This window comes from Marmota marmota, unplaced genomic scaffold (assembly GCF_001458135.2).
Source record: "Marmota marmota marmota unplaced genomic scaffold, marMar, whole genome shotgun sequence".
Taxonomy (NCBI): domain Eukaryota; kingdom Metazoa; phylum Chordata; class Mammalia; order Rodentia; family Sciuridae; genus Marmota; species Marmota marmota.
In genome coordinates this window covers 40,272,391-40,300,067 of record NW_026000082.1, presented here as the reverse complement: position 1 = coordinate 40,300,067, position 27,677 = coordinate 40,272,391, and the positions used below count along the sequence as shown (strand labels likewise).

The 27,677-nt window shown below is 41.9% G+C and overlaps 1 protein-coding gene across 9 annotated transcripts in view; it reads left to right on the top strand.

Moving 5' to 3' along the window:
* Positions 1-1,742: 1,742 nt before the first annotated feature.
* Positions 1,743-27,677, top strand: part of Otud3 (OTU deubiquitinase 3) — a 40,060-nt gene continuing 14,125 nt past the window's right edge. For 4 of the 9 annotated variants that reach the window (XR_007352220.1, XR_007352219.1, XR_007352217.1 and 1 more), the window contains exons 1-7: positions 1,743-2,090; positions 7,974-8,122; positions 10,398-10,510; positions 14,236-14,358; positions 17,921-18,076; positions 18,735-18,831; positions 20,154-20,338. Coding sequence is in view for 5 of the 9 variants with exons in the window: in XM_015485601.2 (XP_015341087.1) it covers positions 1,870-2,090; positions 7,974-8,122; positions 10,398-10,510; positions 14,236-14,358; positions 17,921-18,076; positions 18,735-18,831; positions 20,154-20,338; positions 21,270-21,446 (1,221 nt within the window). In the remaining 4 variants the exon portion in view is untranslated. Of the gene's footprint in view, positions 2,091-7,973; positions 8,123-10,397; positions 10,511-14,235; positions 14,359-17,920; positions 18,077-18,734; positions 18,832-20,153; positions 20,339-21,269; positions 26,301-27,677 lie in introns of those variants that run through there. The other 5 variants (XM_015485601.2, XM_048816206.1, XM_048816205.1 and 2 more) reach the window with 5 other exon arrangements.

Sequence of the window (27,677 nt, the reverse complement as noted above, 5' to 3'; positions counted from 1 at the left end):
GGGGGGGGGGGGGGGGGGGGGGGACGCGCCACATCCAAACCACAGCAAGACCCTTGCTTCTGTCACTGGAATAGGGGCCTGAGGAGTTCCTGGTGGTGGAAGAAGGAAGCTGGGCTCAGGACAAGTGGGTGACATGATAGAGAGGAATTTGATGGTGTTCAGAGACACAGATTTATTTAAGAAAGCAGATACACAAACACGGAGAACGTGGCGAGAGAGACACCTTTTGGGGCAAAGCTAGGGATACATTCAAGGGAGAACCCTGGGCCATCTTGAGAGCGGGGAGACATGTTTGGGGGTCCTGGCTTCTCTTCTAAAGGAAACTTGGGGAGGGGAGGGCATGGGAGGGCAGGTAGGGATGACATAAACCGGTCCTTCTCAGTATCCTTAGGGAATCGTAGATTCTCTATGATCTGACTGATTGGTGATAGCGCTCAAAAGTGCACAAATTATAGATTTCTCTCATACCTCTTAATCTATTTATCGGTGTGTTGATTAACAGTGTACAGGGTAATTTTCCTAAGTGGGTGAATTTATGGTAACTTTAAGATCTACAGAGTTTCCAGAAATTTGGGAGCAACAGTCTCAGGAGAGAGACTAGATTAAAATGACATTCCCTTGTTCTTCCCTATGTGTCTCCTCTCTACTTATTTTTTTAAATTTCTCCTATGCTACCTCACTTCCATTTCCTGCCTCATGGCTCAAACCCTACTTCCCTTCTGTTCCTTGAAATCCAGCATGGTGGTGGAGACCACCTTCTTTGCTCTGAACTTCTGTAGTCTGGCCAAGTCCTACTCATCCTTTATGCTTCAGCTTAGAAATTACCTGTCCTGGGAAGCCGTCTCTGCATCTTTCACTTTTTTCTCCTCAACACCTTGAACCTCCCTCTTGATCACATCTGCCATGTGGTATTGTGATTGCCACACTGGACTGTGGGCTCCCTGAAAGCCATGACCGTGTCTAATTCCATGCCACCCCTGGCACCTAGCACGGGAAATGAGAGTTAATTTACATAGATAATTGGAAACAGAGATGCTAGTCCTAACCCACGAAGTGGAGACTGTTGCCAAAGGTTATCTTGAAGGAGATGAGAAAATAAGATAAAAGGCAGAACCACAAGGAACAGTCCCAGGGATGGCAAGAGATTGGTTACAGAGTCCAAAGGAGGAGAAGACAGTGGCATTATTGTGAGGAGGTAGAGGGCTAAGAAACAGGGGCTGGGATGAAGAAGAAGAGGGGGGACTTTGGAGCCAGGGCAAAGCCCCATCTCTTAGTTCTGTGATCTCAGAATTATTTAAGATTCAGACCCTTTTAATTTGTGAATAAACAAACAAGAATGAGCCATCTGAAAGTGCCTATTGCAACTGTAGGCTGTTTTTTTTTTTTTTTCTCTCTTTCTGGGGATAGAACACCAGAGCTTGGTGCACGTTAGGCAGGCGTCTGTCACTGAGCTACATCTCCAGCCGTCCCTTGTTTTCACTTTCCCTCTTTTCCTAACTTTTGCCGCTGCTCTCATCTCCCCTTATTCTACAAACATTGTCTTGTCCTTGATCTTTTAGGGCTCCTTGCGCTCTAGTTAGGCCTGCTCCTCACCGAGTACCACCCACCACTAGGGGGCGGAGTAGAACAAACCAAGGTGAGTGCCTCTCTAGCCCTCCAAGGGTCTCTCTATGGCGCCTGCCTGCGGAGCCCCAGAGAAGGGGGCGGGGATTCCCTCACGTGACCGGGGTGCCCGGCGCCCGCGCAGGCGTCGTGGGCTCGTCGCTGTCGCCGGGCTCGGTCGCCCGTGCCCCTTCTCTTAGGCGGCCGCCTGGCGGTCCTGCGGCTTTCCCTCGCGCCGCTGCGGGCCGCGGGCCGCGGGCCGGGGTCATGTCCCGTAAGCAGGTGGCGAGAAGCCGGCCGGGCAGCGGCAGCCGGAAAGCCGAGGCCGAGCGCAAGCGGGACGAGCGGGCGGCGCGCCGGACCCTGGCCAAGGAGCGGCGGAACCGGCCGGAGCCCGGCGGCGGCGGCGGCTGCGAGGAGGAGTTCGTCAGCTTCGCCAACCAGCTGCAGGCCCTGGGGCTGAAGCTGCGGGAGGTGCCGGGGGACGGGTGAGGCGGGCCGGGAGCGCGGGAGGCGGCGCCGGGGACGCGCCGGGTCGGGTCTGGCCGCCGTCGCCGCTCCCGTCCTTCCCTTCCTTCGGGCGTCCCGGGCGCCTCCCGCGAGCCAGCACCGGCGCGAGGGCGCGGGTCCGGTGGCAGCGAGGGCGGCTCAGGCCCCCTCCCCGGGGCGCACGTGGCGACCCCAGGCTCCCAGGCGTGGCCCACGCTGCGAGGGAACTAGAAAGAGGGCCCCGCGTGAGAGCCCTGGAGCTGCCTCACGGCGGACTGGGGGCCGGGAAGGCCTTTCCGACAGGTGACGTCTAAGCCGAGACCTGAAGGAACGAGGTGGAGCGGTCACAATGAGAGGAGACGGATAGGAAGAGGCGTCAGCCCCTGGGTGTAGTGCTTTGCCTCCTGTGGCCCTTGCTGCTGGCGGTGGCCCCCGTCTGCACTTGGAACCTACTGTTCACCCAGCTGAAGGCAGATTCTGTATCTTAGTCCATGGGCCTCAGTTTCTCCTGTTAGCAGACGTGCTCACCGGAGCTTGCATGGGCTTGGACAGGAATCCACGTTCAGGACTTTAAGGAACACAGGATAATATTCTGGCCCGAGGGAGAGAATGGAGGAAGGGAAGGAGATAGGGATCTAGGAGCCTGGATGGAAGGGGGAAGATGATAAGATAGAGTGGGAGGAGAACAGCATCCCCATTGCAGGGGTAGAGAAAAGGAGGCCTGTTTGCTGAGGGTGTCACTGCAAGAGACAAAAACCGGGATAGCCTGGCTCCATTTTTTTTTCATCCCTTCAAATGAGCTGTCATTTTGGGCAGAGGGAAGAACAGGGTGAAGCTAGAGACCTCGCAGAGTCTCCTTAGCTAGAAATTGTGAAAAAAAGGTGTTTTCATGATCTCATATTACATTGCAGCTTGTTGGTCAATGCTGATAATAAACTGTCCTTAATTTACCTTTCCCACCTTTCCTTCACTGCTTTGGGCAAATTGGATTTCTCTCTGTTCACAAAGAGTTGGCCACACCCTCTGGCCTTGGTGTTTTTGCTTAAGTCACAATTACAGCTTGATCACATTTATTCATCACACCTAGCACAGTGTCTGACACAGAAGGGATTCAGTACCTGTTTGCTGAGAGAATGAGAAAAGTTTAGAGGTTACACTAAAAGTTCATAGGGTACCCTAATAGACCATGCATAAGCACACTGCTTTATAAACCAAAAGGCCAGTTGAATATGTTGGAATTGGTGTGGGGCCATTCCTTGCAAATAATTGGATTGTTTGTTATAGTGGGTATGGTATTCTCTACCTCAGGGTGCTGGAAACAAGTGCTTAACAAAGTTGCTCATGAATAGGAATCAGTACAGGGAGCTAGAAATCTTGAGTGGGCTTTCATATGGTTTTTGGGAAACTTTGAGGATATTACCTCTTCTCTGTCTCCTCCAGAGAGAGCATACTTCCCCACTTACTCTAATGAGCATTGAGTAAGATACTGGTGACAGATTGATGACATGTATGATGGTACATCAGGAGTTCATAGACTAGTAAGGAGAACTTACGGCACTGGGTCTCAAGTATTTGGTCTTAGGACCTCTTTGTAGTCTTAAAAATTACAGGGGAACCCAAGAGCTGTTGTTTATTTGAGTTATAGCTGTCAGTATTTTCTATATTGGAGAGTAAAACAAATTCTTGAAACATAGGAATATACAAACACACATTCCACTAGCTATTCAGCATTCCATACCTAATGTGGGAGTGATCAACTCATATACTTGGTAGCCTCTGGAAAACTCCACTGTACACTTGTGAGACAGTGAAAATGAAGAAGGTAATTGATAACATGTTACGTTTTTTTAACTCACTGTTATCTTGAAAGGGTCTCAGAAGACCTCACTTCCCAGTTTCTTGGGCCACACTTTGAGAATAGGTGATACGATATAATTACAGTATACATATTTATGGTTTGATATATTTTTTTTTCCCAGTAGAGGGGTATGGTGGCCTGAATTCAGGACACTTGACCATTGAACCACATCCCCACCCCTATTTTGTATTTTTTTTTAGAGACAGGGTCTCACTGAGTTGCTTAGTGCCTTGCTTTTGCTGAGGCTGGCTTTGAACTCAAAATCCTCCTGTCTCAGGCTCCTGAGTAACGGGATTACAGGCGTGCACCACCACGCTGGCCCTTGATATATTCTTAATAACAGTGACTGTAGTGGTATTTTTGAGAAGGAAATGGTTAACACTCCCTAAAGTGGTCAGGAAGGTCTTTTCGGTTCATAGGCTACACTACTAGAAGCCTCTCAAGAAGTCATCCTCTGACCTGATTGAATCATGAAGGGCCCATAGGAATATCCCAGCAGAACATTCCAGGTTGAGTAGTATCTGCAAAGGCCCAGGAACACATTGTTTTTGAGACATCTATAAGTTGTGTAGCACAGCAGGCGTATAGAATAAAAAGTTGGAAGTTAGGGCAGTGCGGGCACAGAGGCTAGCTTAACCAGAATGCTCAGGTCTTCCCTGTTCTTTGGTCATTATTAGTTAAAATGAGATTTACTCTTGTGTGGGCTCCATGAAGCTAACCCCTCTGGTTCACCAGTTCTTCACTGGGGTAGCAGAGCTGAACTGGTTCAGCCCTCTTTGGGTTGTGGTCTGTTGATATGGTGATGTCAGTCTATGTTGCAGTGGATAGTGTAGGGTTCTGTGTGTGTGATGGATGGAAAGTGTCAGATTTTTTTTTTTTTTTAATGTACCCTTAGGATAAAATAAAACAAAGTTTTCTGCTCTAAGAAAATAGTTGAGGGTCTTCCCTTTTCTCTCCATTCTGGTCTGATCTCAGTGTGATTAGCCTAAGGTGCTACATCTTACTGTAGGCGGATTCCTTGTTGGCAGCTTGGTGCTTGTGGTGTTCTGTAATTGGTTGTTTTGGGAATTCAGTGCAAGACCTTACTTGTATCCCTAAAGCACAATGGTTCTCAAGCAGGGATGATTTTACCTCCCAGGGGATATTTGGCACTGTCTGGAGACATTTTTGGTTGCCATAACTGGTGGGGTGGGAGGTAGTGGTGTGCTAGAGGCCATAGATGCTCCCAGGTGTCCTATAATGCAAAGGACAGTCCTCACGACAAAGGACTCCCTAAATGTCCCTAGTGTGGAGACTGAGAAGCTCAGCTGTGGTGTGATTATGGGTGTGTGGACTCCGGAAGCAGCTGGATCTCCTAGAGGTCCTTTGGGCATTGCTGCTGTCTTCTCAGCATCTCAGGTGCTCTTGCTGGGTTCCCTGAGGGAGTCCAGGCCCTGTAGTGTTTGTCATGTTTCCTGTGTCACTGCTTTGTAATCCTGTCAGGAAAGCAAGTGGTTTTATTCTATCCTGACTTGTTTTTTTTTGTTTTTTTTTTGCTATATTGTATTTATTTTTATGTGGTGCTGGGGATTGAACCCAGGGCCTCACATGTGCTAGGCGAGCGCTCTACCACTGAGCCCCAGCCCCAGCCCTCCTGACTTATTTTTACTGGGCTCAAAGAAAGTTTGGTAAATGAAAAGTAGATTAAATAAATTTAACAATCACTCCTATCTAGGAATGATGATGGCTAACTTTTTAGTGTTGACCTTTAGGAGAGAGTGCAGACTGAAAGCAGAGTTGCCTGGGTTTGAGTCCTGGGTCTACCACCTACTAGTTTTGTGACCTTGGGCAATTTACCCTTGAGGGATAGTAGTAATAGCTATCTTTTAGAATTTGAGGACTAAGTACATTTAGTACAGGTCAAGTATTCACAACTGCCCTTGGCACATTGTAAGAGCTATTTAGGTGGTGGCTTCAGTGTTTTTTCTCTGAGTACCTTTCTGCATGTGTTTCTGTGTGTAGTGTTCAGATGATGGTGTTAGTGCTCATGCAATATGAACAGTTTTATACTTGCTGTCTGGGCTTATAAGGAGGACATTTGCCCATGTTAATAAAAGTTCTTAGTAAGCATGTTACTCTGTATAGAATATTGTGAATTTTGATGTATTAAACGTAAGTAATTGGGTGAGAGGGGCGGGAAAGGTGAAGAACTGAGGAATGAAGAAATCATGCTGTGTGCATGTAGGAATATATTGCCATCTATTCCAATTTTATATATAACTATGATGCACCAATTGAAAAATAAATAGAAGGAAGATCAATAGAGCATAGGAAGGGGACCAGTGGGAGGGGAGGGGAGGGAGAAAGGAAGTACTGGGAACTGGGAATTGTAATGGAGAAAATGTATGTTATATGCATTTAGGAATATGGCAAAATTAACTCCACTATATGTATAACTGTAATGCACTTATACATTAAAAAACATAACATATATATAATTTCATGTTAAATAATACCTCTTAAACTAAATTCAGGGATAGATTAGTGGTGACAGATGCTAAAGGTTTAAGAAAAGCTTGAGAGAAAAGCTTGAAATGGAAAACATTTTATCCATTCGTCTCCTTTTTCCCAGTGGCTGAGAAAAGACTGCCATTGTTAGATTTTAGCAATAGGCACCTCAGTCTAGTAGCTAGAACTGTATATCCCGATCTTTTCTGGAATCTTGTCCCAGATGGATATGTAACTTCTCGATTTCTAATTCATAGAATCACCCTTATTTAAATTCTATCTCCTCCTCTCCCCACCAAAAATATAAATATATTCCTTAAATGTTGAAGAGATTTCTGCCTTTTAACTTTCTATTGAAAACTTACTTTTCTGAGTTGAAAAACAAAGCCTTTCTTTCCTACACATGTAGGTCTGAAATTCTCTGAAAGTGATGAGTTTGTGTTTTGGAACTAGAGTACCAGTGCCTTGTTTTGCTGGAAGAGCTCCTAGTTAGGCTGCCGCTGGGTAGCTGGCTGTAGAGTGTCTGTTTCATTCCTTTCAGGACACCAGCTGTGCTTGTCTTGTTTCAGTCTCTTTGTTTCTGGGCTTCTGTGTTTGTGATACGTTTGGAATTTTAGGAGTCTTTGAAGGATTTGATCATATAGATAACTCTTAGAATTTATTACGAGCATTTTAATTTTAGGAAAAAATGTGTTTTAAGTTTTCATTTGGCAGGAGTGACAGTGGCATGTTGCTCCCTGAGAGGTGAGGAGGCAAGGGGGGAAGTGTCTTTCCATAGTATAGCTGCTTGTCGTCCAAGTGCTTCCTTCTTGTAGCTTTCTCTACTTCTTAGCGCTCCTATAGGGTACTGTGTTCAGTTTGTATTGGGGGTCTTAACAAATTGTTCTCTTTTGGGTACTTTTTATTAAATGAATGATGCCCTAGAGGGTAGCTGTAGTGAAACTTTGTTCAGAAAAGGTAGTAGATATGACCTTATTTGGAAGAGGGTCTGGGATTCCTAGCCCTTTGGCCTGGAATGGCCTATGAGTCTTCACCCTGTATTCAGGTAGTCAGGGTATCCCCAGCTTCACTCATTAAAGTATCTGAGGTCCAGAGAAATTTAATGACTTCCCCAAGCCGGTCAGCTGCCAAGTGGGGACTAACATTCTTTTTTGTTGCTGCTTGAGGAGGTAATGTGTTTGAATCTGTGTCCTGGGGCTCTGTCCCTGGCATTTGGGAAGAATCCTGGCCTTTTAATTTGGAGGCTTTGCCTTATCTGTGTGTGAAAGATTTCCAGGGGGTGCTGGGGGAGTAGCTCAGTGGTAGAGCACTTGTCTTGCACATGTGAGGCACTGGGTTCCATCCTCAGCACCGCATAAAAAAAATAAATAAAGGTATTGTGTCCATCTACAACTTAAAAAAATAATGTCCTTAGAGAATAAAAATTAAAAAAAAAAAAAAAAAGATTTCCAGGGGTGGCCTGGCCTGAAGCAGCATTTGTTTTAAATGAACTAAGTTCATTTTTGAAAGGTCTTGACCATTATTTTTGTTTTGACAGCAATTGCCTGTTCAGAGCCCTTGGTGATCAGTTGGAGGGACACTCACGAAATCATCTCAAGCACCGACAGGAGACTGTGGACTATATGATAAAGCAGCGGGAAGATTTTGAACCCTTTGTGGAAGATGACATTCCTTTCGAGAAGCATGGTAGGTTCATTGTGGGACTGGATCCGTCAGGAGTCAGGGATGCTTTGGGTAATTGAGTGCATTCGCATCCCCCACCCTCCCCACCAAGAGGTTTGGCTACTATCAGTTATGGCATTTGTTTATTCATCAACTACTTATTTGCATGCTGTGTAACAGACAGCTTGCTGGGTAATTGGAGATCCATAGATTTAGATGTATGTGCCCTTAATAAAAATGGTGGAATTGAGGCTAAAAGTATAGTCAGTGTTAGAGTGCTTGCCTAGCATGCATGAAGCCCTGGGTTTGATCCCCAGCACCACCAAAGAAGAAACAAACAAAAGTACTATTAAATTCTTGATTTTTTTTTTTTTTTTTTGTCAGTGGAATGGGAAGAACTGGCTAGACAACAGTGGTTCCCTTTTAAAAGGTGAACACACACAGCAGAGGAAGTCTGGGAAGACATTGATATTGTATGGTTGTTATTTCTTGGCTGTGCTTATTTTTCAGAACTCATTCTCTTTACATTTCTATAAAAACAACAAAACACCTATCTCTAGGCCTTTTTGTAAAGATTAGATTAGATAACAAGATTAAAATTAGTGCTTAGTAAATTAGTTGCCTGGAGATGACAGGATTATCTTCTATATTTTTTTGGTTATTAAAGATTCTCATTACTTTTGTAATCAGAAAAATTAATAAAGTCATGTTAATTTCTCACACTCAAACACAACCTATTTTCTTTGAGGCAGATCAGTTAATGACTTTAATTAATTTCTTTTGGGTTCAGATCTATTTAAGAAATTAAAATGAACCTTTAGACTTTAATTTCAACAAATATTTACTGAGGCTCTGCTGTGCCAAGTGCTGATAGCTTTATGTTTTATGCGTAGCATTTTCATCCCAGGGCTCACATCTGTCTCTTATCAGGAAAGAGAATCACTCCTGTGTGTTGATCATGGACTCCAGAGGCCATACAGAACGGGTGGGAGGGAGGCCCAGAGGGGAAGTGAGGTAGGCTCTCCACATTGACTGGATGAGGGAAGAGGAGGGTCTATGAATAAGGAGTAGAAGGATCCAGTCTAAGACCCAGCTTGTGTATAATTGACAGGACTCACTGGAAATGAAGAGGGGAGAAGGAGGAGACAAAGGTGATTCTGAAGTTTCTGCTTTAGTACAGCTTGGTGGCTGTGCTGTTAGCAAGAAATAGGGCAGTAGGAAGAGGACATTTGGGTAGAAACTATCAGTGACCTTAACCATTCCTCACTGGGAAAGAATCCATTTATTAGACACCAGATATATAGTATCAAACTACCAGTGGGTGGTTTATGCCAGTCTCTAAATTCTGATGGCCTCTCTGGGATCTTTTTTTGTCTAGCTGATAGACACAGTTTATCAGAGAATCAGCAGTTTACAAGTTAAATATATGTATATGGGGCACATTTTGTGGTTTTGTGCTGTATAAAAAGTTGTGTCATTTTTCCTATTAAAATATCATTTTGTATGAAAAGAGTTTTTAGTTTGTGATGTGAAATTTCCCTTTGAATATCTTCAGGAAGGTCATGTGGTGGATATGGAGGTATGGTCTAGGGGCCACTGTGGATAACAGAGATGCTTCTGAAGTTTAGAGGTTGTCTTGCAGGAGCCTGGAATAAAGGACAGACCCCTCTTTGGGCAAGGGCATATTCTTCATTACACGTCCCTTTTCTGAAGCACTTAGGCATCAGTAGTGCGTGTCTTCTGGTTGTTTGCTCCCACTAGGTGTGAACTCTTTGAGAGCAAAGGTGGAGTAGCCAAGAGTGGCCTAGTGTCATGCTGCCTTTATGAAATCCAGCTTGCCCTGTACAGACTCTGTGACCTTGAACAGTTACTAACTATTCTATGCCTCAGTTTCTTCATCTCTTGAGTGGCATGCATAATAGTAATACTTCTTCCAGAGGCTTAAGGACTGAAATTGGTAATCTGTGAGAAACAATTAGAGCAGTGCTTGACACCTGCTTAATAAACATTCCTTAGTGTAAGCTGTTGTGATCCCTGTGTTGATGTTGTGTTTACTGGAAGTACTCAGTTTATGTTCATTGAAGGAATAAATGAATGGATCCTTTTTACTGAATGGTTAGTGCTCCTTAGTCTGCATGTTGTTCACCCAGCTGAATTCATAGACTATGATGAAGCTGGTGGTCTACGCAGATGTGGGCTCTTGTTTCTTATTCTTTGGAACTGAATAAATATCAAAGCTTGTTTGCATTTGGATATCTTCTTTATAAAGATTGCCTTTTTCTTTCTTATTTCCATGTAGTGGCCAGTTTGGCAAAGCCTGGTACTTTTGCTGGCAATGATGCAATTGTAGCCTTTGCAAGAAATCATCAGTTGAATGTGGTGATTCATCAACTAAATGCCCCCCTGTGGCAGGTAGGTCACATGTTCAAGAATATATCTACATAATTAGCTTTGGGGATATTCTAACAGATGGGGCTTGACTTGTGACATTGAATATACAGAAAAACTTGGACAATTAGCCTAACCAAAGACAAAGAGTCTTGTGGTAATTGGAATTGACCCCTGTGCTGTGGACAAATAGAGTCTGGAGTACAATTCAGAAATCTTTTAAAATGCTATAAACGTTATTTGGCAGTCAGTTAATTGGGTAACTTGGGGACAGAGAACTTAATGTGGAAATACTTAAAAATATCCAAGTGAGAATTTAAAGGATTAGTGCGTACAGATTCTGGTTTTGAAGTTGTCCACTCCCATATTTGTATCTGTGCTTTGAAGGTAGAGGGAAACAAGATAATATTCATCATAATAGCCATTGCTAGCAGTGTATTTTGATCAGTAGAACTTACTTCAGGGTCTAGGATGTCAGGTCGATTTCTGTTCTGCCCAGCTGTACATAGTGGTTTCAGTGGTTCTTCTACAACAGTTTTAGAACACATGCCAAGTGTGTGCTGTGGTAGGGCAGGCATGTTGTTAAGCCACTAGTGTTTCTTTCCTCCACCCCTGTTGTGAAGTGGTGTTCACCTTTATTTACCTTTTCTATCTTAAATTAACCTCATCTCCCAAATAGTCCATCAAACCAAACATTCTTGAGTATGAAAGATCAAAGTTTGGGCTGCGGGTGTATACAGCTCCCGCCCTCTTCTTATTCTTCTCAAATTCAGAGTGCTTCTTGTCACTTTGTAGCTCAGGTCCTGAAGACTGCTCCTGTGATTTCTGTGTTTCTCTCTTTCCTACTACTTTCTTATTTCTGTGTTTTTGGTGCTGGGGATCGAACCCAGGGCTTTGTGCATGCAAGGCAAGCACTCTACCAACTGAGGTATATCCCCAACCCCTAACTTTTTCTTAATTAGAAAATTAAAACATGTTAATTGTAGGAAACTTTGAAAGTTCAAAAAAGTCCATAAAGATAAATAAAACTCACCCAGAGTCACACTGCCTAGAGATGATCGCTGTTAACATTTTAATATAAATGACTTTGATGACTTCTGCTAAACAGTATTAAGTGTAATGACAAAATTTGGAAAAGCAGTAACCAGTGTCACACACCTACGAAGCTGTAAACAAGCATTCCTATGTAATTGGAAGGTATATAGCAGGGTGTTTTTACAACCCATTTTAAATACATCTGCATGCAATACAAATTTGTGTGTGTATGTATATACATATACATATATATGTACATATACACACACAGGCCTACGTTTCCCTGTTGATTATTATCATAATAAAGGTTACAGCACCCTTTTATTCATATGGCATCTGTGTATATTCCCTTGTAAATTGATTAATCATAGCCTGTACTGCTTAAGGGGAAAAAAGGTCAGGTTTATAGAGAGATGATTTACATGTAGCAAAACCCGCCCTTTTCAGGTAACAGTTCTGTGTTTTGACAAGTCGTTCAGCCTCCTCCATCAACTTGTGAAATAGTTCCACTGCCACAAGGTGCCACTTGCTCTTTCCAGTCACTGACACCTGCACCCAGTGCCCAGCCTCTTGTAACCACCATGTGATTTGTCTGAATTTCACAGTTTTGTTTTTCCAGAATGCCATATAAATGGAAGTATTCAGCCTTTTGTGTACAGCACAGCATCCTCTAACAAAATTCTGCTACAGCTCCCAGGGTTAGCATGGAATTTCACCTTATAAGGATCTAATGAGCAGGAGTGGGACAGTAGCTGTATGTTCTTTGGGGCCGTGTCCTGGAGGTACTGACTCCAGGTGGAGTGATCACCTTTTCAGTGGGGCGCTTTCTTTCTAAGGATGATGTGTGAGCCAAGGACACTGGTTACTGCTTTTCCAAATTTTATCATTACACTTAATACTGTTTAGCAGAAGTCATCAAAGTCATTTGGAGCCTAAGTTTGAAGGAAAATACTCCTCGGTGCCAACTCAGTAACCATAACCTATTTTTTCCTGCATTGATAACTTTTTTTTTAAAGTTTCTTGATTACCTAGATAGTATAGAAGATAATTCAATATAGTTAGATTTTTAAAAAATATTTATATTTAGGTTATAGGTGGACACAATGCCTTTATTTTATTTTTATGTGGTGCTGAGGATCTAATCCAATGCCTTGTGCATGCTGGACAGGCGCTCTCCCTCTGAGCCATAACTCCAGCCTACTGTATAATTAGATTTTTTTTTCACACTTATTTCTGTAGTGTTCACTTTCAAGAATTGCTGAACAATGAAAGTATACATTTAAAAAAATAGATTTGTGTTATTTCCATTGGATTTTCTCCATGTCCCTTCTTTCCAGTCAAGCTTCTTATGAAACTTTTAAGAATTGAAATGCGTTAGTTGCTCCTGTCTGGGCAAGACCTCTTGCATTAATGATGAGTCAGCTCACACAGCATGGAGATACTGACACCTGTATGCTTTTCTGCTTAGAAATGGAGTTTGTGCTGTGGATGTGTGGCATGGAGGGTGAAAGTCCTTTGTAATCCATCCATGAAAACTATGGTTCAAACTTGGTGACTATTCTTTGTGGTGTTTTTTTTTTTTTTTTTTTACATTTGTAGTATGTGTATATTGTTGTTATGTATTTAAGGGCTGTAGAGATTGCGTCATTCAAAAATTCTAATGAAGTGTTCCGTTTCCTAGTACTTTTCCTGGGAGACAAATGAGCTGTCACCATTTTCTGTGTGTATAGTAGACCCTCTGCCCTTTGAGACCCAGGTCTTCCACTGGAGAAAACCTCCACAGTCCCAGCATCTGGACCTGTGTGGTTCCTCTTTGTTCCATGTTTTTTTTTTTTTTCCTTCTGTTTTTGGACCACAGATGCTGTTATAATTTGGTAGTATCTGAACTAATTGTGACTTGGAGTAACAAAAAGAAGAAGGTATTGATGTTTGGAGTTTTAACAAAAAGAGTTCCTTGGACAGGTACTCTGTCCTAAGGGATAGAGTCAGGGTTACTTCAGAGTTTCTGTGGAAATAGTTTTTATTTTGGAATCTGCCCAAACCAGACTCAGTGCTTCTCTGTTGTATGCCTTTAGGGAGCCCTGTTCTTCTTGTGTAGTACTGGGGTGCCATTTGTTCAGAGTACCTTGTGAATGCTGCTTCCAGGGTTGTGCAGTGTGGTACATTACTTTACTAAATATAATTTTGTTTTTAAATTGGTGTAAGCAGAAGATTTCAAGTTTGTTGCTGATAATATGTCTGTGGGTGATGGAAAATGCAGGTTTTCTTTTAAGGACAGGTGAAGCTAATGAAGTGTGTTAGGTTCCATTTATATGGCTCCCTCTCAAAGTTCTAGCAGTTTTAAAATTGGAATTTTGCATTCTGTTTCTCAAAGATGCCTCTCAAATTGTTTGAGCTTTAAGCTCAACAAATCTAGATCAACCCCCATCTTCTCTGTTGGAAGGGTCTGTGCATTTGAGGGGTTCTGAGGTCCTAAAGCCCCTGAAACTTCAGCTTATCTATAACCTGCCCTTGGTATTTGAAGGTGTTTTCTTATGGATTTATTCCCATATCATTACATATTAACTAAGCACATCAAAGCATATAAGAGTGGGAGGAGGATAATTCAGAAATCGGTAATGACATACTCCGTCACATTTCTAGTTAGCATCTGGTAGATCTCCAGAGTGAACGGTCCAGACCCTCTCTTTCATTGCTCCTTGTTTTGTCTGCAGATTCGGGGTACAGACAAAAGCAGTGTGCGGGAGTTGCACATTGCCTATCGGTATGGAGAACACTATGACAGCGTTCGGAGGATCAATGACAACTCAGAGGCACCAGCACATCTCCAGACTGATGTGAGTGAGCCCTGGTTCCTTTGTGGTCTCAGCCCTACAGGAAGCAGGTCCAGAGCCACCTGCCCTGGAGCTGAAACCAGGGATTTTTTTTTTAGTGGAAAGTTGGTGCTAAGGATCTTTGGTTCTTAGAATGTTTCTTCCTTTTTAGGTTGGGTTAGGGAGAGAGATAAAACTGCTTGTTAGCCTTTTGTTTCCCCATCAGCTGATAGTTATGATCATGTATATATGAAATCTATGAAATTAAAAAATCACTTTTGTATTTTAAAAATTGATCCATGACTGTTTACTGAAAATTGGAAACCATAGAAAAGGTAAGGAAAATACAGACACAAATCAGCCACCGGCTGCGAATTTTGTTACTGTTCTGGTAGATTTCCTTTTGGTCATTTAATGTATCACAGATGGCTTGAGATTTATTATTTATATAACTTTGGTTCCTGCTTTTTTCAATTAACACATTATCATAGAAGCCTTTTCTCATATTGTTACCTACATTCTTAAGCCATCATTTTTAAAACAATTTTGTTTCTTGAGTTGTTCATATTTGTCCATGGGTCAGAATTCAAAATATAATAGGATATATATTGAAAGTTCTTCTGTCACCCTTCTGCTTTAACCATCCCGTTCCCTTCCCTAGAGGCAACTTGTGGGATCAGACAGTCTCCTATGGATATTTGCATATCAAGCAAATATATGTGCATATGTACAAATTCCTCTTTTCCTGCTTTTACACTCTCTAGGTCCAGTCTTAGCACCCTGTATATACCACATAACATTGTACGCTTGCATCTTGCACTGTGCTTTTTGAATTTAATGTGGAGTTTAATTCATAGCAGTGTGTAAAAAATTTCCTCTATCTTTTTTAAAGGCTTAATGGTATTCTGTTATGGATACTTTATAACATGGCGTCCAGTACCTTATCAGTGGACTTTTAGATGCTCTCAGACTTTTGCATTAGGACTGTTGTGCAGTGCTCTGTGTACCCCATTTCACACATGTTACGGTACCTCCAGGATAGATTCCTAGAAGGTCCTTTCAGTATCAGAGGGTTTTGATAAATACTGCTAGACTACTTTCTATGAGTATTTTACCAGTTTCCGTTTCCCACTTGTAATAAGTGGCTCTTTCTCTAGCTTTTGCCGGCATAATAAGTTTTTAAATTGTTTTCAGTGTTGGGAAAAAATTGTTTTCTTAACATAATTTTAATTTGCATTTTTTTTTGTTAGTTTACTCATCTCTTCCTGTGTTTAAGACTTACTTGTACTTACTTTTTTGTAAAGGCTATATATTTTCTTTATTAATTTTCTTATTATTAAGTTGTATTAATGATTTTTAGGAACTTTTTGTACATTAAGGGAATTAGCCTTCATCTGTGGTATAAATTGTAAATTTTTTTCACAGTTTTGTTTTTGTCTTTTTGTTCTATCTTCTGTGGTTTTTGCTGTGAAACATTTTAAGATTTTTATGTGGTTAAATTTATCAATATTTGTTTTTTTTCTTTCTCTTTTTTAGGGTTGCTACTGGGGTTGAACTCAGGGCTTCATGTATGCTAGGCAAGCTCTCCTCCCACTGAATTATATCCACAGCCCTACCAATGTTTTCTAATATACCTTTGGAAGTTATGGCTTATAATTCTCACATAGTCGAAGTTTATTCTAATTCATTTTTATTTTTAAATTAAATTTTGGTTCTATTTGAAATTTGCAATCATATGTGGGTGTGAGGTTATGGACCCAACTTTCTGTAGGGTACCTGGTTATACATTATTCATTATATATTTTTTTCTTAATGATTTAAAATGTCATATTCTCTCCCTGCCATAAATTAAATTCCTATATGTGTTTGAGTCTGTGTTGAGACATCTGGTTCTGTACCGGTGATCTCGCTGTTGACTTGTTGTTACCCCATTGTTTTAATTAATAGCAGTTAATTTTAAAATCTGGTAGATTTTTTCACTCATTATTAATTTTCTTTTTAATATGTATTTCTCCTGGTTTGAAAAAATAGAAATATTACTATCAGTATGTCTATTTAAAAAGTCCTGTTCAGTTTTTTAAAAATTGGTATCTCATTAAGTTAATAGACTAATGTAAGGAAAAACTGACATTTTTATGATGATGTGGAGTCTTCCTAGCCATGAACCAGATAAACTTTTATGTGTTTAATTGTCGTCATCGTCACCCCCCTGCACACACATCTGTAAGAACCTTTTTTTTGTACAGATCGTGCCCACTTTTTCATAGATTCTATTCTGAGCTGTTCAATCTTTGGAAAAATGTCTGCTCAAGTCCTTTGTTTATTTTTAATTGGGCTGTCTTTTTGTAAAAATTCTTTATATATTCTTATATAGTCTAGAGACTTAGATTCTCATCTAATACATGATTTGCCAGAATTAGAATTCTTTTTGTTTGTACTAGGATATTCTGTTGATGTTTGTCTTTTGTTAATTCTCTTATTTTTTTCCTAGGTACAGAATTATCTACAAAGAGTAATTTCTTTTTCCTCATTTTATACTTTTGTTTGTCTTGGCTAATTGCATTGGCTCTTATTGCTAAAATGTTAAATAATAATGGTGGTAGTGAAATCCTGATTGTGTTCCTTAATTTAATGGGAATGAAGATAGCATTCTATGGATTTCTAGTGGTTAATTGTACCTGTACCTTTACCTTGCTTCTGGTTATTCACCACTATAAGTAATGTTGTTATGAGTACTTTCATGTAAACCCTGTATTTGACATTTCCTTTGGCTAAATTCCAAAGTTGTGAAACTACTGGTTCCAAGACTCTTGATACTCATTGTCAGACTTTAATGTATAATTTTATAATAGGTTGTTTTGTATTAACATTCTAAGGAAAATACTGACCATTTCTGGACTCCACTTCAACTTTTACACACACAAAAAAGAAACACCTTTGTCCATTTCCATCCCTGTGTTAATGGGAAGCAGAAAGAGAAGTTGCTGGAGTCCTCACAGGGATGATTATAGTTTTTCTGATTTAGGATCTGGTCACAAAGGCCTCTTGAACTCCAAGTGAATTATTCTTTGTTGCTTTAGAATTCCAGTTGCCAGGTTCCCTGAATGTCATGGTATACACTGGAGGTGAGGAGTCATGCTCTGCTGTGTACCCCAGAGCTCACCGATGATCAGAGAGGACCTGGGAACCAGATGAGGGTTGTGTGTATATTTCTTCAAGACTAGCATGGGTCTGTGTAGAGGACTGTGTCCCGAGGTTTAGTTCATAGCTCTGGAAATGAGCGGAGGCAAATATGCTGTTGTGGTCAGCAGACATGGCCAAATGTCAGCATCTAGAAACTGTAGAAGTTCTGACGTTGTCTCTGCTGAGTGGTTCTTGTCTCTTGGGCCTTTCTTTTGTTCACTGTGGTGGCCTGGAATCTTGGTGTGTGGATAGAATTTAGTATACTTATTGTTCTCTTAAAGTTGTTTCCAGAGTTTTCTCCCCTATGTTTGAATGTTTTGAGATTAGAGTATCTTTCTGTGTTGGAGATTCTGAATGAGATTTGCAAGAGTTTCATGGTTATTATGCTTTGTGCTTTCTTTAGTTTCAGATGCTTCATGAAGATGAGTCAAATAAAAGAGAAAAGACCGAGTCAAATAAAAGAGAAAAGACCAAGACAAAGGGAATTGACTTTGAGGACGACCTGAAAGATGAAGTAGAAGATGCCGTCCAGAAAGTTTGCAATGCAACTGGATGTTCAGTTAGTATTCCTGTCATGCAGTAGGGCTTTCTAAACAGTGTGCCTAGTGTATCTGCTGGTCTTGTGGCATCACTTCGAGCATGCCAGCATGAGGGCTAGACAGTCCAGGAGATTGGTGGTCTGACCTAATGAGAGCTGTTTATTCATTTCCCTCTTGTTTGCCAGACTTGACCTAGTACTACTCAGAATCTTTTTTTGGGGTATTGGGGATTGAATTCAGGGGAACTCGACCACTGAGCCACATCCCTAGCCCTATTTTGTATTTTACTTAGAGACAGGGTCTCACTGAGTTGCTTAGCACCTCACCATTGCGGAGGCTGGCTTTGAATTCGTGATCCTCCTGCCTTAGCCTCCTGAGCTGCTGGGATTACAGGTGTGTGCAACTGTACCCGGCACTACTCAAAATCTTAATGAGTGGGTTTAATTGTTTTTGACTGGTGTTTGCACTATTAAAAGTGCAGTTTTATAAAGGGAAATTTTTGTAATAATAAAATGCATTATTTCAAGTGACCAACCTTATTTGGGAATTCTAAATGGAAAATTCTTGAGACCTTTTGTCCGATCTCACTGTTACATCTGTGTGTTTATCAAATTATTAAAGTAGAGCTAGGTAGAAAAGTAGATCCAGTCTTGAAGCATTTCTTTGTTTCTTGGCTAGGATTTTGACTTAATAGTCCAGAACCTGGAAGCTGAAAATTATAATATTGAATCTGCAATAATTGCCATGCTTCAGATGAACCAGGGGAAAAGAAACAGTAAGTCCACAAATGATATTTATAAGCCTTCAAAGTGATTGTGTTGGTGATTTTTCAAATACTCATTTTTAATCAATTCGCAGGTGGTACTTGTCCTGTCATTTATTCATTCAGCAGGTATTTACTGAGTGCCTTCTGTATGCGGGCATTTTTTACTGGGTCCTGACCCTGCATCAGGAAATGTTTAGAGGTAGAGAGAGGGTGTTAGAGAGGCAGGTAGATTGGCTAATAGTACATAGTGGGGTGCAGTGCAGGATGCTGGGAGAATGCACAGGAAATCCACCTAACCCGGTCTTGAGGGCGGCAGAGTGTCCTTCTGAAAATAAGATCTTATCAAACTGAAATGGTAACTGAAGAAGAGAGAAATATTTTATTTTTGTAATGGAAATATTAAGAGAACTAACATCTTTTAACGGTGATAATTCAAAATTGTTTTAAAAATTTGAACTGGGTTTAATCTTGTGACTCAGAGGAAAGAAGATGTAAAATCTTAATAATTTCTTGGGTATCAATAAGTACTCTTTTTTTTTAAGAGAGACAGAATTTTTTTTAATATTTATTTTTTAGTTTTCGGTGGACACAACATCTTTATTTTATTTTTATGTGGTGCTGAGGATCGAACCCAGCGCCCCGCGCATGCCAGGCAAGTGTGCTACCGCTTGAGCCACATCCCCAGCCCCAATAAATACTCTTTTGACAGTTATCACGTGCCAGGTACTTCCTGTGCCTGGCATTATAGTTCTCCATGTGTCTGAGTATATAAGTATCCACTTGATATGTTTGCTGTGCTTCTTCAGAAGCTGTGAGTAACTTGATCTTTGTAGTTGAAAGCCTCATTCAGTGTGATGTGTTCTTGACATGTGGAGAGTGAGGTTGGGAGATGCATTTGAAGTGGTATTTAATTTAATTGATTTTCAATTTTAATAGTCATATGTGGCTGGTGACTGCTGTATCAGACAACACAGCTTTAGATCCTGTTTTTTTTTTTTTTTCCCTCCTTCTGAATTTCGAGTACAAATGAATGATTTCTCCCTAAAAATTCATGTTAAACATTTTATCCAAGGAAACAAAGCACTGTGTTGTGGGAAGCTAACCATAAGCCTTAGGACTAGCAGGTTGTTTTTAAATCTGTCTAATTTACCCATTATTTTGTCCCCATTTTTCCCACTCTATTGACTTGGTATTAGAGTTTTGTTTCAAAGAAACTTGCTTCCTAAATAACAATTATCTGGGGACTCGGGTGATGTTGGAGTCCTTTACCATAGCATTTGCATTATGTAACTCTGTAAGGTTCTCAGTTTAATTAATACCTTTTTTGGAAGATGCAGAGGAGAGCCTTGAGCCTGGTGACCAAGCGCCGAAGCAGTGTGGCCCTTTATGGGAGGAGGGTGGCAGTGGTGCCAGAATCTTTGGAAATCAGGGTTTAAATGAAGATAGGACTGAAAACAACAAGGTCCGGACCAGCCCTAGCGAAGAAAACAAACCAAACAAAAACCAGCTCCCAAAGGTATGAGGGAGGTAGTCAGAAGGGCAGATGGTGGGCTGCTGAAAATCTGTAGCAGTGGTGGGAACTTGCATTTCATTTTAGTATGTATTTTTCTCTTAATTTATAAAACAGTTATTGTGGAAATCTGGGGGATACATAAAGATATGTCCAGAAGCAGAATGAAGGCCTTGTCTTGTTTGGTGTATGTTGTGACGATTAGGACATATGTGCTGAGCTGTCCTGTGCAAACGGGTAGTTGCCTTTGCCCATGCAGCGTCATTGCACACGTGGGCTCCCTCCACCTTATTCCACACTTTTCACAAATGTGAACAAATGTTCATCTGCAGTGAACAGCTTTGTGTGTTTGTGTTGCATACTATTTTCTTGCATAGAGTTAGGAGATGAGTTAGCAGGTTTAAGGGCATGGATATTGGAATCTTTTGAAGGCTTTTGGTAAATTGTCAGGTGCTTCTCAGAAAAGGTGTACATCTCCCTCCTCATCCCTACAAGTAGATGTGACAGTGTTCATTATGCTGAAATTAGGATTCATTTTAAAGACTTACCATGAAGTTCTGAGCTCAAAATGCCACCTAATGTGAAAAGGCAGAGGCAGAGCGGCCATAAGCTTCTGAGGATTTCATTACAGTGATCTGGGTCTTAAATTATGGAGAAAGGTGTCATCTGGCCCCTCGATTATTGTCTTTTGCTGGATAGGGGTAACGTCTCTTTAGGTCATCTTGAATTGGTTTATGAGGAGGAAGGAGTTGATTTTGTTTGCTAGTTCAGTGACGGATATACATTTTAACATAATGGAAAATGAGCTGCTCTGGCATGCGGGTGGTGTCCTTTCTCGTTGTTGAAGTAGTCAGAGCCTTGGACATTTGTGAGGCCAGCATCTCTTGCAGCAGGTGGCAGCTTGAGTCAGCTGTGCGTCAGAGGCCTTCTCTTTCAGGTCACAAACAAACAACGCAGGGAACAGCAACGGCTGGAGAAGAAGAAGCGACAGGAGGAGAGGCATCGTCACAAAGCCCTGCAGAGCAGGAGTGGCCACAGGGACAACAACAGGAGTGAAGCAGATGTGAACACACAGGTTACTTTGGTGAAGACCTTCGCTGCTCTGAACATCTGACTCTGCCTCCTGGGAGCTGTAGGAAGCAGGAGGACCATGGAGTGCCGCACACAGGCCTTGCAGGGAGGCAACCAACAAAGCCTATTTGGTCACACGCTGAATTAGTTTCCTTCAAGCTGCCTCTTTTGTTCAAAGTTCTGTCAGTGCTGTGTTTTGTTTTATAAAGGTGCAGTGAAGCCATTCATATTCTGTAATACACACTTAAAATACTGAGTTTTAAGAGTGGATAGTTAGGTCAGGAAAAACCTTTGTGGCTTTATTTGCCCTGAAAAAAAGAGTTCAGTGACCCTGGGATCTTCCTTTATTACTTAGGGTAAGTTTTGCTGTAATTGTTCATGAAGTAGTTTAACTGTTAGAAATTCAGAATAACAGATTTCCTTAGTTTGTCTTTCATTTTCAAACAGATATCAACATGTAGAGTGGTTTATAAATGATCTCCAACTCAGGAACATATTTAGATTGAATTTTTTCCCTATCTGATTTACTCAACACAATTCAGGAAGTGTTTTCCCAGAGTAATGTGATACGAGGAGGTGGCCTGCAGAGTCAGTGTGGGGACTGCACAGCTCACCTCTCCTTCCTGACTGACGTCATTGCAGATGGCAGGTGCTATGGGCCCATTTGTGGTCAGCCATAATGTGGGCACCTGCTTGGTGGAGAGTGAGGTCTCAGCTTTCCTGGGAGATCAGTTGTGTTGTTGAGTCTTGGTATTTGTTTTTTTAACAGTTGGGAAGATGGTGTGTTACTGCTGTGAGAGAGTTCTGCAGTTCGGATCATCCATAGTTGTAGAGCAGATGCCATAGTTGTAGAACAGTCAGGAAACTCTTAGGTTTCTGTCTAGGAAGAATCTAAAGAATGATTTGCTTCTATAGCAGAAGTTTGGATGAATATCTAAGGTTTTTTGTGTTCACTGTTTGAACAATTATTTTTTCCCTAGTATTATAGACTTAGAAAGATGCCTTTAGAGAAAAAAATGATAACTTGACCTTATAGGTTGCAAAATTTTCTTAGTATTGTGGCAATGAAATTTCATAAAATATGGCATTTATTTTTTGTTACTTAAGCCCAGTGAGGGATTTGAATGGGGCAGCATTAGTTGTGCCTGTAGGGTAAACCAGCAAGGTGGAGTGCTTCTCTGGGCTCAGGCCTTCAAGTGACTCACAGTTCTGAAACACTCCATCAGGGGACAGATCCCATTCCCAGAACTGGGCTAGGTGGATGAGAACTCTAAAACGGTCATGTGTGAGGCGGACGGGAGTCTTTGCCTTCTGGGAGCCTAGTACTTGGGCAAATAATATATGCTGAGTCAAAAAGTCAATTCTTTGTTGTCAACTGCAACCCTCAGATCTCAAAATTATGAGAACCTAAAGGCAGAGTGGAAACCATAAGTAGTTTTAAAGTGTGAGAACTGTCACTATCAGAGTGGACCCTGGCCCTGTGGAATTGTCCCTGTCAGTAGGCTTTTTGCTTTCTTAGTTCATTGATGCCTTTTAATTTTTGTTTGTTTGATTTGGGGACTTTTTGTAGTTGGAATATCTACAATATCATCGGAATATCTCTTGGAGTTGCTCCCAGGACATTGTGGTTTGGGCATCTTCCTGGGTACAGTACATTGCAATATTGTGCAGATTTAAAGACTGTACAGCACCTTTTCTTTGCTCATCACAGTCCTGAGTTTGAGACTCCGAGTACTCGGCACTCAGTTCCAACTGGGAAGGCTCTCTGTTGCCTTTTCTTAGGGGGTGGGATCTGGTGTTTGAGGACAAATTGTTCTCTTGGCTTTCACCTCTGGGCAGATTCCTGGCTGGCTGAGCTTTTCTGAAAGAACATTCTTTCCTGTCTGCTCTGTACTGTGTGAGTGCAGAGACCAGATCCTCTCAAAAGGATCAGCTTTATCAGAAGCTCAGAATCAGAAGCACAGGTAGAAAAATACCTGTGGGTGACCGTTGTTGCGATTAGTTGGGTTGCTTCATTGACTTGGTTAATGAAGGTGGCCTTGGGCCCTACAGAGTTTTAGAGGCTGCTGAATGTTTTATTAAAGAATATTAGGAATATTTGTTTATAAATTACCTAATTCTGATAATAGGCTTCAGCAATTCTGGGGCACAATAGCAGTGATTTTAAAAACTAATCAAATGGCTTTAGTAATTTTCTTTTGTTACCATTCTACAGCTTTTCAGTTATAATTGGTCTGTGCTTAGTGTGTTAATTATTGGAAATGGGGGTATGGCACCCAGCTTCAAAGGTATCTTCTAGCTGAAGGTTGGAATTTAGACCACTGCCTTGGTCTCCTTGGAGTGAGAAGTGGATAGAATCCTCAGGCTTAGTTGCCTTGTTGGGCACTTGATTGTTACTTCATAGGCAGCCAAAGTGGAGGCCATATGTTCAGTCTTGAGGTGATGATTGTCAGCAATCCAACTAATGACAGCAACTGTGCTGGTCAACCCAGCACAGTTATGGAACTCAGTACTGGGGACTCAATCTGTCTCAACCTCGGTGGTGCAACTCATCTGGTAAAGATTATACTACACAAGGTTAGGTCTCAATAGCCTGTGGAGGGCCAGGAGAAGAGGGTAGAGCAGCATTTCATAGCTGCTTTCTGGCCTTATAGACTGTATATAAAGGTTTTATGGATTTTTTTTTTAAACATCAAAATAAGAAAAAAAATTTTATTACAACAGCTTTTAACTAGGGAGTTAGATGTATTAAAACAACATAGACCACAACTTATAAATAATATAATTGTTACTGGGAGATATTAGAAAGATAGAATGTATATGTATATTTAATTTTTCAATAATAAGAATATACACCTTCAGGAGTAAAGCATGGTTGAGGAATTGTGGCAGAAAGAAGAATCTTAAATGTTAGTTGAAGTTATTTATAGTTTGTTTGTTTTTTAAATAAGCTCCGAAGACATTTCCAATTTCATTTTGATGGAGAGGACTGTGCAATGTGTGTCTCCCTTAATGGGCAGTTGGAGCTGGGCTCAGAGTGAACCTTCATGTAGGTCATAGACAGTGCCCTGCTCTCCTTCCCTGGGGAGCTTGGACAATGTGACCTATGATGGCGGGCTGAGGAGGAGGGCCATGTAAAGGGGGGGAGAGAGAGAGAGTTGCTCACATGTCATGTGGTCATTTCAGATGGACTTTGGTAGTGGATCACACTTGTAGTGAGTCCCTGTAGTCAATGTGCAGTTTCTTGCATTGTGAGAAACTCTTTAGAGTGTGCCCGGGTTTTACTGGGTCAACATGGAACACCCTTGAGTTTACCTCTGTGAAATGTTCAACCCAAATATTCAGTTGATGGGAGGAAACTTGAATCCCTAGTCAGAACTGACTGAAAGTCACCCTGACTGGAGAGAAGGCTCTTTGTGGCAGGAAGAGAGTGGAGCTTCTTGATTGAGTGTGTCACCTCTGTGCCCTCCCTGACTCCCATGTCACGTAGACACATAGCTCTTCACCTCTTTACCTCAAGTCTGTATCGCACCTGTAGATGCAGGGTCAGATGCAGCATTCCTGCCATTGTCATTACTCACGGTTTTGCTCATCTCCGTTTGCACGTCGGGTGTGCTGAAACAGCTTTCTGGCAGTTGTTCAGAGCTGACTTAATAATGGCACTTTTTACAAAGATGTGTTTCCCTAACTGTGAAGCAGATTTTGTTTTCCCACTGACATCCTTGAATTGAAGATCTAGATGCATGCACTTAAGTTTTAATAAATCTGCCACTACATGTTAGAAAAAGTCAAACTGATCATTTCTCACAAGTGGAGATGATACTAAACCTCTGTGGCCTGGTGTGTGGACAGTGTATGACTTGCTGTCCACGGAGGCAGGACCACAGGAAAGAGCTGTGCCTTGTGGATGGCCTGACCCTCTTCTGTCCCAGGTAAAACATGCTCTCAAAACCTCAGGCTCTTAATGATTTCTTCCAAGTGATTTTTTCTAGAGTCTCTATTTAACCCTCCTCATTATGACTACTTTGTAGCTCAAGTGAAGTATTGAATATCTTCTCAGAGTTACCCAGGGAGGGGCTGGTGCCAATGTGTAGCATGATTTCCATGAGCACACCTGTGATCCACAGTGCTTCTGCTCGCTGTGCCGGTTGTCACAGAAGGTCCTGATCACTGGAGGAAAGCCTTGGGGTCTGGCTCTGATCCTTTGCATGTTCTCTAGCAGGTCCCTGTTGCCAGCTGTCCATGACAATCATTGGTGCATAGTCACAGACCTTTGTTCGTGGTTTGATTCCCTGGCAAGTCTTTTGACTGAAACTTGAGCCATACTGGTGTCTTTCCATTCTTGGGGCTTGTTTTTCATGGTGGCTACCATTCCAGCATCTTTCACTAGCACTAAGCTCAGAGAAAGGGGGAAGAGAGCCAGGAGCTAGACTCAGCACCCACGTGTTCCCCTTCCTGGTGTCAGAGTGCTGGTGTGCGTCAGACCCCTAGGACTGAGGGCAAGGAGTCTGTGGGGATGGGCCTTCTCTTTTTCCTAATTGCACTATACTTGTTCTAGCTTCGGTCTGGAGATACTTAAGACCTCCATGGGGTCATAATCCATAGACTTAGCAAGTCTGCCTTATCTCTGGAGCTCGGGGGTGAGAAATGTGACCACTATTGATGTCCATAGTTCATTTCCCCTAGGCCTTTTCTTTTCACAGATTGTGTTCATCTGAACCATTTTGTTTTTTATTTACCAAAGTACTGTACTTGGCTATTTGCAGTGTTTTCAAAACCAAATGTTTCCTTTTTTGTTTTTAATCTTTACTACTTGGTGCAATAGAAGCTGCAAAGATGTGCCACTTATCTATGAAATGGAGTTTTGTATACCAATAAATTCTAGTTTAAAAACAAAGTTTTAGCTCTATCTTTTCTTTGCTAAAAACCTTCCTATAGAAGGACTTGGTTACTCAGATTTAGTTCAATTTAGTTACCCATCTAAACATTCAGGAATCCACCCAACATTGATGACCCTCTGCTATATATAGCTAATATTTCTGGGTAGTGACCCAGACATGGGCCCGTCCTCATAAAGCTTCCAGTCCAGGGGGCAAAAGGAACATGTGACTGTGACCGGAGAGAACACATGCCCTAATGGAAGGCTGAGAAGGTGATTGTGAACACAGCCATCGGGACATCAAGGAAGGCTCTTATAGGAGGTGGCATTGGGACCAGGAGTGAAAGGGGAGAGAGGATGCAGAATAGAGCATTTTGTACCTAAGGACCATCATAAGCAAAACCCTGGAGTGGGAACGTCCATGTAGTTAAGATAGTTTATTAAGGGTACAAATTTTGGAGGAAGACTGGGGACTTATTTGTTCACATGCTTCCCATGTCCCTTTTGCTACTGGAAGATTAATACCATGCTTGCCGAGTGAGTTCTAAAGACCAGGTGTGCTTAGTTCAGCCTGGTTGCTTTCTTGGTGTATGGAATAGGTCTTGTGTACTTTCTGACCTGGGGACGTTACAGGTAGCTGTGAGGTCTCTCCAGCCAGTTTTATCTGTCTGTGGGCTGTCAGCTCAAGGACACTGAAGATTAATATTTTAAAACATAAGGCCCATTTAAGATAAATGAGCACTCAGATGGTAGTGAACCAACAGACTGTTTGCATGAATCATATAGCATCAGTGTGTGGCATCAGTTCCCTAAAATAGTTCCGGTTGTCATGAGCCCATGGATTCAACTGAACAGATACTTATTTAGCATCTGTGGTGCGATGATGCTGCAGGGGAGGCAAAAGGACAGGTGATTGGGCATGGATGGAGTGTTAGTAACGCACCAGGCACTCTGAATTCATTGTCTCCTAGGAAGCTTAAAACCACCCCACAGGGCTGATACTCTTTCTGTATTTTACACATGAAAGAGTAAGTAAATGGACCAAGATCACAAGTGGTAGCAGAAGCAGGATTTGGACCCAGGACTGCCTACTGCCACCACACAAGAACCCAAATAATGGGTAAGCAGCACTAGTAAAGGTCGCAAAACATGAGCTGGCCTTCAGAGGAGACTGAATTCTGCTCCAGCTGGGAAAGGTGGAATTTGAGGTGCATTCGTGGACAGGAGAAGCTTTTTAGGTTGAGGGAAGCTATTGCATGAAGGAATGAAGGCAGGAAAGCAGTGGATAATGGAGAGCCACTGATGGTATGGCGGGGAGGAGTTGACTGGATGGACATTAAGCCATTGGTGGACGGGAGAGAGACTGGATGAAGGAGGGAGGCCCATTGGTCCTGA